The 13,618-nt window shown below is 45.3% G+C and overlaps 1 protein-coding gene across 4 annotated transcripts in view; it reads right to left on the bottom strand.

The window, feature by feature from the left end:
• TRAK2 (trafficking kinesin protein 2) overlaps positions 1 to 13,618 on the bottom strand; it is a 376,229-nt gene that overhangs the window by 77,285 nt on the left and 285,326 nt on the right. For all 4 annotated transcript variants that reach the window (XM_085648987.1, XM_085648989.1, XM_085648988.1 and 1 more), the window contains one exon: positions 3,168 to 3,247. In XM_085648987.1, the coding sequence (XP_085505113.1) occupies positions 3,168 to 3,247 (80 nt within the window). The remainder of the gene's footprint in view (positions 1 to 3,167; positions 3,248 to 13,618) is intronic.

The raw sequence follows: 13,618 nt of genomic DNA, 5'->3' as shown, positions 1-13,618 counted from the left end.
CTCCCTTCCTATGGACTGTGAACAATTTACATATAAAGTACAAAAATACAAAAAAATCCTCAACTAATATTTTCTCCTACAATGTAAGATCTCAACAACAGAGGGGAGAAGGCATCTTTAGGCAAACCTACTGTGGCTGTTTTCTTGAAAAGACATATTGCACGTGGAGCTCTGCCTGACGTTTTTATACCTGTGGGCATGAGAGGCCCTATCCAATATGCCACAGAATGCATGACTGCCAGATGTACTCCTCCACAGGGACACCCAACCATAACTGTTTACCACTCATGTGCTAGACAGGTGTCTCCTTATTGCCCCTCCATCATCTGCATTTCTGCTTTACGTCTCCCAAGGACTTGGGTCTCCTGATTTTTCCCTGCAAAGCAACTCCTGCATAGCAGTTCATTTGTTAAAACTACACCCAAAGAAACCAATTTGTACGCACTTACTATGATGAATGGCTTCACTATGCCTGCTCTGGGTCAGCTGGCAACAAGGAAACTCTAGCAATCCTGGGCATTTCAGACACTTCGAGACCCAGGGGAATCTAGGGTAGTGTGAATCTCAGAACGTTTTCTTATCCAAAATTCAAGGGCTTGAATGATCTTATGCATTGTCCCCGTTTGCGATGTGGTACACCCTTAATTAGATGCACCCAATGCAGTCGGAGACACTGTACCCAATTACAAAAACAAGTACTGTCCTCGGCGCTGACACAAACTGACAGTTAATTTTAGTGTTGATGAGGACATCAGTAAATTACATTGTTGTGGGTTGAAAGTGTGGCTCTGTCTTTCACTCGGGGCAGATTGGCCTCTCTTTGAAGAGAGGGGGGCACAAGGGGAAAGGGGCCTGTGGGTCATGAGTGCCCCATCTCAAGGGATGAGCTCGCTGGTCATACTGACTGTACACCACCTCTATATGGGAGTGGCAAAAAGAGCCAACACAAAATGCCATTGCACCTGGACCCCTTTCTCGAATACAAACTGTGGGGTTTAACACTTTTTCTGCTTCCCCCCCTAGAGCAGGCATATCGGAGTAAATCCCTCAATCTACCCTTTGGAAGGAGCAGAAAGAATGTCTATGCATTAGAGGTACGGGTTGCGACTCCGTACAAGGACGCGCAGAACCTACACCCTGTTTATTTTTAATCTATCCCTGGTGTATAATGTGCTTTTTGCCTAACCCTCCCCCGCCGCCGTCCAACCAACGGGGACGGAATTTTGAGGGAAAATGTCCCAATCTACGTGGGGACAGAAAGGCTGTTTTGCTCTTCAGAGTGAGTGTTGGGGGAGGGGGGGGGGGGGGGGGGGGGGTTTGGGGACTACAGCCGATGCCAAGATCGACTGCCAGCCTCCCCCCACCATCCAATTCTTGTTAAAAATATTTAACCCTATTGATTTTCTATGCCACATCTACCTGGGCAGAAAGGCTTCCTTGCTAGATGGGTGCAATTGCCCATGTCTTGGTTGCTGCTACAGCTACCTCTCAAAATCATCCCTGGTGGTCTAGTTGGGGAATCATTGCTCAGCAATCACTCTCCTATGGTTGTCCCTAAGTAGGGATCTGCTAGAGAGGGGTACCATTGGAAAGGGAGAGGACTGTAGCCATCACAATGAAGATTGCAGAGACGGAGGGTCTGGCAGCTTTCACAAACTGACGTAAATGGGCACGGGGCGCTTCACATCACAGTAAGCAAACAAACAATATTGTGGGCACCAAGGGAAGCTCTTCTTTTACAACTCAACCAGTAAAAAGGAAATTCCTCTAGTACAAGCATGAATGGAATTTCCTTTCTTTAGTGGGAGGACATTCACGTCTTCCGCACTTTAAAGTCAGTGCAGAGGAAGTGAACATCACCTCTTCTAAACAAAATAGGCTTAAGTTAAAGCAGACTGAGAGCACACAGTATGCAGTGCAAGTACATGTAACTAGTGTACAAGTGAAGCTACCCAAATCTCTTAAACCTGGGACTGATCAGTCTTTACAAATTCCCGTGTACTGGAGAGATGATTGGGCAAAGTGAAACGTACTCCTTTTCTAATTTCATGTTTCAGCAGGAGAGTTTCTGTTTCCAATGATACTTTGCGCTTGAGGGAATTATTAGTATCACATTTAATACATTTTCATATGTACCTAGATTTTTAACTTTAATTTCTTAATGTTTGATAAAAGATTTTCACACCTACATTTCATTCTGTGTAACATTTACATTGTTCTTACATACCTCATGTGTCGCTGTGTTGTAATAGCACGTGTAGGTGTTAGCGGTTGAGTAAGAAAGGAAGAGTGAAAGTTCCAAGGTCAAAGTTGTTTTTGTTTTGAGGGGGACAGTGCTGTTGATGAAGCATTCATGGTTGGTCAGCTGTAATCCAATGATCCTAGGTTTTTGGATAGATATGCAGTTTTTTTTGTATGGTGAGCAATTTACTTTTCACGTAATAGTCATTCTGCTGAGGAGGACTAGTGCATTATGGATTTGAAATAGCCTGTTTCTAGGCTTGATTAAAAATGTTGAAGTAGCGGAATGACAGAATGCCTTTGGGTGTTAAAGTGGATTTACAGGAACAGGATGGTGCTGCAAAGCTACAAAAGCATTTGGGCTTGAGCATCAGATTTAATGTTGTGAAACTAAGTAAAGGCTTTAAGTTCCTCGACCCTACACACCCAATCATGGGATTATCCCTCATAGAAGAGTCTGCAGGGATATCTGATACCCATTGCCACACTCTCTAACCAACTGAAAACTTAGGGAGACCCATGGTTGGAAAACACAAGTTGAAAAAGTAAGAATGAAGGAAGAGTTAAGCATCTCAGCTGACCTGGTTTTTCTAAGATCATGACCGAATCATTGGCTGCACATAAAGAAGAAACTATCTACTTAAATTTAGAATTAGGTTTTGCCAATAGAAAAACTTCCATATTCACATGCCCCGTATTACTCTTTGATCTAAGGGTTGGTTCTGGTACAGTAACTAAAAAAACAAAGTTTTACATCAGTGTCAACCACAGGCAAATTCAGCCTGACTGACCACAACTTCAACTGCGAGATCACAATGTCCCAATAGTTTCATTTTAGATTTTTCTTTTTTTTAAGTTAGACGGCAGAAAGAAATAAAAATGCAGCTGCAATTGTTCCAGGCTTAATATTACATGATGAAACTCACCTCTGACCAGGAGAAAGACATTCTTCGTCTAAACTGAGCCCCTTGCGCATTGTCCCCTCGATTTCCGCAGCCAAGGAATCCTAGGTAACAAAGCAAACTTTTCAAGCATCTAAAAGAAATGCGCTAGAGTCCTCCTTTAAATGTAACAACTTCTTTGCTTCCACCGAGACATGTTGGTGAAAGACTGATGGTTCAAATGAACAAGTTACTAACCTTTGGTAAAGCTCTTACCACAGATTCCTTATCTTTTACATACCCCCTTTAATACAGAACAGTGGTGACTCCTTACTGCGCCAGAAGTGATAGAGTTGAGCTACAAGTAACCGCCATCTCTGCATGCTGAAGTGAATTTCTTAATCTTTCTCCTTCCACACCCTCAGATGCAGAGCACTTCGAACAACGTAGGTGACAGTCTTGCAATCGAACATGGGACCTTATTATGATGTACAGAAGTCCATTCCACAGAACAGGGAGGAGGGAGGGTGGTGAGGAATGTGCAGTTAGGTAGAGTATCTTGCTGACTGTGAGGCCATGCAGGGCCAAATACAAACAATAGAAAGTCTGGCCTGCAAATGATTAATATGCCTGTCTCCAAAAATGTCTTTCAGCACCCACTGCAGATGGACTTAGTAAACAGGTGCCTAGCTGCAAGGATGATATCTAAAGCTACCTCTGCCAGCAAGTCAAAGGAGTTAAACGGTTGCCACTCAGTCTCAACGTAATGAGGAGTAGGATGTAGGGAGTTGAGTGCAGGGACCTCGCTTGTTCCTCAACAAAGGAGTTAGCTGGATGAAAGGGTATACTCTCAGGCACACTGAATACCATACTCTTCTGGCCCAGGCTGGGGCTATTAAAATGACTTTGACCTGTTCTCACCTGACCTTTCCGAGAACTCGAAGAGCTAGTGATGGGAATGCATTCCAGAGATCGGAGTCCCACTGCTGATGGAAAAAAACTCCTAATAGCCTTCTTGGAGGAAACTCCAATGTGCAGAAGCATTGACACTGCATGCTTACAGCGGTGGCAAACAGCTCTAGCTACGGCATGCCACACTGATCAAAAAGAGTCCACTTTGTTGGTCTGCCAGACTATATATGCATATGCATATTTTTGAGTTTCACACTGTGCCATAGAATATCTCTATCTGACATCAAAGGTTAATGACATTTCCTTAATTCTTGGAGAATAGGGTTATAGCAGAATCAACATTTCATTTTTGACAATTTTATATGGTGTGAACCATGTCCAAGGACAGAAGAGTGCTTCACAACAGAGCAACACGAGTTAAACGTTTTTGTTTGTTTATCTTCAGCACAGGTAGATATGCCAGGATTCTACTCTGGTTTTTCATGTTGCATGGTTGGCGGCTGTAGGCACTAGGCCACATCATCTCATGTGAAATCTCTGCTTGTTTGGGCTCTAACTGGGCGTGAGGCAGGCATCTGGCTCGAGCTTTCAATGGCTCGTCCATCTCTACTTATCAGACAAATTTGGGTTGTGACCATAGCCCTAGTAATACAAACTTTGTGCCGGACTGTGACCAGCACCTGCTTCCTACAGTCTCTGCATTATTTGAATGCTGTTGTTTTTAGGGGAGATACGTCACCCCTAGCATACTCTAAAAGAATTTGGGAGTTGCCTGAAGACTGACAAAATTAGGAGCATAGGTCTGGATCCATGTAAAAAGAAAGGAACTGATGGCACTTATATGCGGCTCACTCCATCACTTACGGGGAGTAATCAAAAAGCTATATGGGTGCCACCTAGTGGCAGACAGGAGCCATGCTGAATGATTAACGGAATCCAGTCTGGATGAATTCAAAATTTGAGGAATCTGCGGTTAGAAGTACCTGTCAAAAAAGACTTGTCATTTAATATAAGGAATAAAGTATCCCCTGCTGTACATTACATTATACGAATATTGCAAGTCACAGAGGAGTTCCATAACGATAGAGGAACAAGGCTGAAGTCAGAGTTCTTTCATAAGGTTATGGAACTTCGAACTCTTTATCCCTTGGAATACATGGTCACATATCACCATTCCCACAACCCACTTAAAACTTTGGTGCATAGTTCTTGCATATGAAACAACTAGCATAGTTTGAAACAGCCAGAAAAATAAAATAAAACCTCTAGTGCAAAATTAAACACATCAACAACCTGTTACATATTTGTAGCAAACAGATATTAGAAACAGGTGCATACAAGTCAGTTTAAAAGTAAAAAATAAAAAGAAGCTGCAGTAGCTTGGAATTTGTACATATAATCAGAAAGATTATAGCGGTTCTCTATCTCAGAGTGCAAAAAATAAACACTCTGCTTGTCATTGTAAGCTAATAAAATAGAGCAGAAGAAAGAAAAGCAATGTTCCGTTTTCGTTGCTTTAAACAGCTGTGTCAAATATGTCTGTGGCCAAATCTGTCTTTCCCCTCAGCTGCTGGCTCTTGCAGCTGGCATTGTGACATCAGAATTCAACTGTAACAGCTTATAATAGTAGAGTTCCGACATCTTGTCTTTATAATCAGCGACTGGGTGTGTCACAAGTCACCGATTATATAGAAATGAGACTGCAGTTTATAAAAGAATTACAGAAACCCATGTATTATTAACTACTCTCCACCATTCCCTACTTCTCAGACACAGCATTCACATTTTGCTAATTGATTTTATAGGTTTTTTAAATTCATATTTTTCAACACTAAGGTAGAAGAATCTAAATTGAGGAACCAAATTATGTTATTATTACACATTATAAAAGTCCTATCAACACCACAATGTTTTAACATCATACAGAGTGAGGGAGAGAAAATGAGTGTGTGCGTGTTTAAGCAGATGTGCTATGTATTCATACCCCCTACCTCACAGCGTACAGTTGAGTACCGTCAATCTGTGCAGGCAGGTGTTAGGGTGCCCATACTACAAGTACTTTCTGATGGACACCGCAGCTGAGATTACCACATACGTTAGAGATACTATTCCAACTAAAAGTTGCTGATTGGTGTACCTTCAATGACAACTTCAGTTTGGTTCATGATAGGACTAGATTTATTGGCCTTCATCACAATCTCCGATTGGTGTGAGTTAGTACCTCACTTGCACTTTTTCAGTGGAATCCAACACCCTGAAGAGAGTGACTGCGTATAGTCTCATGGAACATAATCTGCATGCATTTATGGTCCCTTTGCTAATCATTTGCCTCACTGCTTTCTTTTACCTTGGCCGACAAACTGTTTCTGCCTAACTACAAAGCAACGAGGCAGGACAATAAAGAGGATTAGCATTAAAAAAAAGACGCCTTTATGACTTGGCACATCCTTATGAACTCCTGTTGCAGGCTCGGTTTCTTTTTTTTTTTTTTTTTGAAACCTTTATTACAGAATGCAATAGATATACAAATATGGGCCTTCAACCTTCAGGCCGGCCGCTAGCAAGCAGTGGGAGCATAAAACACAGTTATAAAACACAAGCGGCAAGTGATAAAGGTCCCAAAAGTCGATGGAAGCGTTGGCGGCCACACCGTCCAGACCCCCCGAATGGCGGTTCCATTTTTTATGAAAAACTACAAAGAAACCCACAAGGCAGTAAAAGTCCAAGCAGCATTATGAGCTCCCCTAGGGAGGACCCTACCGATCCACAGGAATAGGGGGGGGGGAACGGGCCGGGACAGAAACAAAGTGAGCACGATACACAGAATCAAGGTAACAAGCAGACTAGGGAGACTGGGCCGCTGCCAAGTCAGGCGTCAGCAGCGGGGTACAAATCCAGGCTCGGTTTCTTGATATTTAAGCAGATTATAAAACAGAAGCAATCTCACATCCACAGCACAATCCGAAAAAATAAATTACACTACTACCCCAAAAACACAGGACGAAAACACGTATGGTGGCAAAATGCGGCTCTCTCAAAAGTAAATACAAACAAAACTCCGATTGCTCGACATCCTGTTAGAAAACTATCATTACACGCATTAACAGTCCCCTGCAACCAACACAAAGCAAACAACCATGAAAATGGCAACGTCTCTAGACCACTAAACACAAGTAGCATAACTCAAACACCTACAACACAGTTCAAAACTGAGGAGACAATATAGGCCACAATGGCTGAAAGACCAAATTTACACCCAACAAAACAGCAGCAAAATGTATAAAGACGGGAACGTGTTGCACCCCAAAAGCAGGAAACATAACAGAACGCAACATTCAGATAAAAAAGTTACTTACTTACAGTTAAGTTTTTCCTGGTAGACACTGTATCCAACTATGGATCCTTGATCTTAGACTATTCCCCAAGTGTCAGACTGGATCCAGTAAATCTTGAGCAGTACTTCTGCATACCGACAGATGACGTGAACCACGTAGGAAGTGACATGCACAGGGTGCCATTCAGGCGCCACCCTGGAGACATCAGTTACTTTCGTGGCTATTTCCACACCACAAATGAAGAGCAACAACTGAATAATGTGGAATATGAACTTTTGGTTGAAGAGCCAAAGCAGAGCAGGGAGGATGGGAGGGCCGGTTAAAAATCTGCGATTAGACGCCTCGGATCCGCAGAGATCAATCAGGCTTCATGCTTGGGAGATGCAGGGATGCCCCATCTCCTCTGCTTTTCGCTCTCACTATAGGGTCCCTAGCCTGTGCTGTGTATGACCACCCTGGAATCCGAGGTTTCAAGATTGAGGAAGAGCCTGGAACTGAAGAAAAGATTTCCCTTTATGCAGATGATATCCTGCTTTATCTGACCGACCCTTCATTGTCCCTCCCCTCGACCTTCCAATTATTTGAGGAATATGGGAGTTATTCGGGATATAGCATCAATTAGGATAAGTCTGCGCTGCCAGACTTACGGGCCTACTACTGGGCCGCACACCTTATTAACATTAATGATTGGCTGTTAGCCCCTTTGGATCACTCCAATTTTCAGCTGGAGCAGGCACAATGAGGGGAGGGAGGGGGACAGATCTTGTCTCCACTATTTATATGGGAGTGGGGGTACAGGGTGTCTCCTCCGAGCCACACAGACCACAATAAAGGCCTGGGACAAAGCTAGAAAAACGATCGGGTGGCACGGTAAACCTACTAGGCAAAGGAGGTGGCTCTGCGAGATGCGAAAACTACAAGGATTCGAGGCGTGGGACCTGATCGGAATATCCAAAGAGGGGTGACCTCCTTGAGGGAGGGACATCATACCATTCTCCTTACTCCAAAGAGTATGGGATGAGCTCTAACCAGCTCCTAAGGATAACACAAACAATAGTACGTATGACAGGGAGAAAGCAAGTGGGTCTACTTGTGAGGAGCACCAAGCCACAAACTTGTCCCAACTGCAGGTGTAAACTGCGTTTGTCGAGGGACGCCTGGCTGGCAGAATAACATCACACATTTCAGGAAGAAGATTAACCGATTCGGCGCTGCGCACATTTTCGCCCTGTCCGAGCTATTTAAATAGTGGGCGGGTTTCGGATGGCCCCTGGCCGTCCTCAACACACGCCCACCGTGACGCATGACGGCCCTGGGGCAGTCATGTGCACCGAAGGGGTTAAAGGCATTCAACTGTTGCTGCTCAATCTCTAGGTATGAAGGTGGAGTGCGCGCAGGTTTGGGTGCAAGACCCTGCCCTGCTTTTGGAACAGGAGATCCTCAAGAAGGGGCAGCCTGATTGGAGGACAAATGCTCATTCAGGAGTAGTGGATACCAAACTCTCAGTGCGCAGTCCGGAACGACCAGGATGACTTGGGCACGGTCAGTCCTAATCTTCTTGAGAAATCAGGGCAGGGGTGGTTTCGGCAGAAAAGCACACCGAAGTCCAGAGCAGATTTTGAAACTCCAATGCATAAAACTGCTGACATTGTGTGTTCTTGCAGTGGCCAACAGATCAAGCCAAGGTTTTCTGAATTCTTCCATCAACCCACCACCAGATGCAGATGTCAATTGTGGTCCGCGAACCATCGACAGCTAAGTTTGTCTATCACTGTGTTCAGAGATCGCGCCAGGGGTGTACTAATGCTCTGATATTATTTGTGGCAATTCTTCTGGTTGTGAAAGGAGCTTGCCTGTTTTCTATCGCACTTGATACCAGTCTTGTTTTTATGTGTGTGCAATATATATTTTTTTTATTCTGGCTATGTTTTAACTTTTAATATATTTGTTGCTCTCACCTGACGTGACGCCCGCCTTGTACCGCCGCGGCTGAGTGCCGTTTGCTCAGAGGGCGTGGTGATAGTCTTTTTGGTCATTTCCGTCCATTTCCTCCGGATGCTGTCTAGTTTTTACTGCACTTCCCCTACTTTACCCGATGATCAAGCAGACGTGCGCAGAAGGCACGCCGCTGGCGCGCCGAAGGCAAGCCCGTCTGCACCCGGCCAGGACCAGAAACCCTGATCCGTTGCAGTCAGCTTCTAGATTTTATTCTTCCCTCACCTTGCGTAATCTACGACCTTCCTTTAATGCATCTTGCCAAGTTATTAATCCTGATATACAATGTTCTTGTTGCTACTTTAAGTGTACTCCTACCCTTCAGCTGGGGTGTGTGCATGCCCTTCAGGCTGCTAGTGCCACTCCTTACTCTTCTCCTAACACTTTAACTGCTTCTTCGTCAAACAGCGAATTTTGCTGATTCTGCTTAAATTGTCGTTCCCTACCTAAACATCACATCTATCTTTTAACTTTCTCACCGACGTAGACCCTTCCGTACTCTTTTTAATGGAAACATGGCTTCACGACCGCTACCTACCTGATGTCATATCGGTGCTCCCTAATACTTTTTTCTTGTTAGGAATTAAGAGACCCCTTAAAGTTGTCGATGGTATCGTCATTATTTTTTTTTTAAAACCTATGACTGTAAAATTGTGGACCTCCAGATTTCTAACTGTGAAGCCTTGGCTTTCTCTATCCCTTTTACCCACAAGGTTACCTTTTTTGAGTGCCCTTATCTATCGCCCTCCTGGGCCTTTTCACAACTGGTGTGTAGCTCTTTCTGACCTGCTGGCCCCCGACATTCTTCGGGCTGCCAACTTCTCGAGGCTTGGTGATCTCAACCTCCACCTTGAGAACCCTGAAGATAAATCAGCATCCACATTTATAGAAGATATGAATACTCAATCTTTCATTGCTAAATTCACTACCAGCTCACATCGCTGGTCACCTTTTGGACCCTATTTTTTCTAATCTTGCTACTGTATCTGTTGCACCTCCTGTCCAGCTTTGCTGAACAGATCATTTTGCAGTTCCTTTTACTATCAAGATTTCCTCTACTTTTTCTACCAGGCCAACCTCACTGCCTAAAAGTAGGAACTGGTCCAAAACTAATTTGTCAGCACTTTAACTGCTTTGTGACAAAATCCCTTCTTTTGTTTCCCTCCCTGAGCAAGACCAGCTCTGTGTGCCAATGGCTTACAGAGAGCCATTGATTCTGCTCACCCTCTCTCAGTAAAACCACAGCTCAGAATCTATCCTCCTGCCCCCTAGTTTACTGACTCTCACAAACAAGAGAAAAAAACACTGTAAAACCTTAGAAAGACAATGGAGTAAATATTACGTGGCTAATGCGAAATTTGAATATTTGGGAGCATTAAAGCAATTTCATGCCCTTTTGAAGATCGGGTCAGGCTACTTTCTATATTGAGAAGATTTCTAGCTCCCAAAACTGCCAGAAAACTTTGTTCAAAGTTGTGACTAAACTCTCAGCAGGCAGTGCTTTACTGTCCCCTCCCTCGCTTTCCCAACCTCAATGCAATGAGCTAGCGCGATTCCTTTATAATAAAGACAAGTCCATCCACGGCCAAATTGCTGTGAATGCCTCTCAATAAGGGAATCTAATGTTTCCGGTCAACCCAACGATGGGGCTCCCTGAATTTTTCCCCCAGGTTCTTGAGTCTGGTGATTCCTCACAGATTAGTTCATGGCTTCGTTTGGACTTGCCTTCCCTAAAGCTGTTGCTGAGTTCCATTAAGCCTGGAACACCTCTTGATCTCCTCCCCTTTCTAAACGTTATCTCTTGGATGAGGCTGACCTCTTTGGGACCCTTACCTTGCTCAATACTTCCTCAAGTACAGGTTTGGTACCTTTGAGGTGGAAACATGCATTTGACCTTCCTCTATTAAAAAAGGAAGGTCCTTATCCTCTCTGTTGGTCAAATTTTCACCCCATTTCCCTTTTGCCTGTGTTCTCTAAGATTATGGAACGGCACATTAATATTCAACTTTCCTCTTTCAACACAATTCGAAATTTGCTGCACCCTTCACAGTCTGGTTTTCGACCTGGCCATAGTACCAAATCTGCTCTTCTCGGGGTCACGGAGCATCGCAAGCAACAACTTGACTCCTGTGGTACATCCGCCCTCATTCTGCTGGATCGAAGGGTGGCTTCTGACACGGTCACATTCCATTCTGATAGACCGTCTTGAAGCCGCCGGCATTGTGGTTCTGGCTGTAAGCGCCTAAAGACTCTGCTTTTCAGCGACCTGGCCGGACTCCTATTTCTGTCTGTTGCCTAACACCTGGATGGCACTGCCTCCACTTGTCCAGCGCCGGGAGACCCTGTTGGGTAGCTGCGTGCTCTATAAATAAATAAATAAATAAATAAATAAATAAAATGTCCTGACTGTCAAGCCATGGTACAGACTCCGTGCCTCCCGGCACAGGGCCCACTCCACCCTGTTTGTTGCAATACCACATAGCGGTAGTGTTATCGGTGAACACCTGACCCAGCCTTCCCCTTTTGCCTGGACGAAGGCTTTCACTGCCGAGCAGATAGCCCTCAGCTTCAGAATGTTGATATGGAGCTGGGATTCCACCGGAGACCAGAGTCCTCTGATCTCCACCTCTCCCAGGTTTCCGCCCTAATGCAGAAGTGATTCATCGGTCACCACGGTCAGCTTCAGAAGGGAAGGGAGAGAGATCTAGGACAGGTCGTAGAGATTCCACTGGTGCTGTGCCTACTTGTACTCTAGGTCCAACTGCAGAGCCAGCATGTGCCATTTGACGTACTTCACCAGGAGGATGCAAGAGACCATCAAAACCAGCAGCCTCAGTTAGTCTCACGGAGACCAAAGACTGAGGCGGAAACACCGGGATTATAGCTAGAATGTCCTGGATTCTCCACTGTGGAGAGTAGGCACGGACCTACACCATATCCAGAATGGCTACCATGAAAACGAGCATCTAGGAAGAAGTCAGGTGTGACTTTGGCATGTTGACAGTGAACCCCAGCAAATGTAGAAGGTGTTCCAATGACTGCCTGAGCGAGCCCGCCTTCAACAGCTAGTTATTGAGGTGGGGCAAGACTGGAACCTCTGACCTCCACAAATGTGTTGCAACCACTGCCATCACTTTAGTGTACACCTGAGAGGCACTGGTGAAGCTAAAGAGGAGTACAGTGAACTGGAAATGCTCCTGGCCCACCATGAGTCATTGGTAATGCCTCTGGACCTGAAGGACGGGAAAGTGGAAATACATGCCCTGAAGGTACAATGCTTCCATCCAGTCTTCCAGGTCCAAGGCAGACAGGGCATGAGCTAAAGTGAGCATCTTGAAATTCTTCATCTGTAGGGAGGAGTTCAATCAATCAATCAGGGTTTTATAAAGCGTGCTACTCACCTGTGAGGGTCTCAAGGCGCTGGGGGGCAGAGGGGAGTGCAGCTCCGGTTCAGTCGAAGAGCCAGGTCTTGAGGTTCTTCCTGAAGGTGCGCATGGTCGGGGCACGCCTGATGTTAACTGGGAGCTTGTTCCAGGCCTTGGCTGCGACGTAGGAGAAGGCTCTTCGCCAGTTCTGTTTCTGCAGATGCGGGGGGTCTCCGGCGGAGCGGAGGTGTTGAGAGGGAGAAGATCTAAGATTGAACTGGAACCCTCTGGATGGCCTTGTTGGCCCACAGGGCCTGCAATTACATATGTAGCAAGGAGTGATGGCCCTCTGACAGCCATTTTAAGGATTGTGGCAAGGGTGGGGGTTCTAGAATAAAGGGGCACAAACCAGGAGTACGATTCGGAGCACCCACTTGTCGGAGATTATTGCTTGCCACTGGGGCAGCTTGTGCTGATCCTGCCGCCAACAAGATTAGTGTGCTGGACTGAGGGTCCATTAAAGAGGCCTGGGGGCTGTGGCAACTAGAGAAGCGGGGGACTGGACAGTACACTAGGTGTGTACTGCGAGGTCTGCATCCCTGGCCATGAAGAGACTGGTATGCCTGTTGGTTTGAGGGGCGAGGCTGGAATTGTGGGTGCGCTGGTCAGCCACTGCAGCTGCCATGGGCGAAATAAATAGTGCTGTTGTTGGGAACCCAAGGAGAGGCCAACGGATCTGGCGGTGACGAAACTATGCTTAAAGTGCTCAAACCCTTTGTCCGCTTTCTCACCGAATAGGCAGGAGCTATCAAAAGGCATGTTTATCAGGGAAGATTGGACATCCCCTGAAAATACAGTCAGCCTCAACCAGTCGTGATGGCTTGAGCGC

This window comes from Triturus cristatus, chromosome 3_2, assembly GCF_964204655.1.
Source record: "Triturus cristatus chromosome 3_2, aTriCri1.1, whole genome shotgun sequence".
In the NCBI taxonomy this organism is placed as follows: Eukaryota; Metazoa; Chordata; class Amphibia; order Caudata; family Salamandridae; genus Triturus; species Triturus cristatus.
This window is presented reverse-complemented; position numbering and strand designations above follow the sequence as displayed.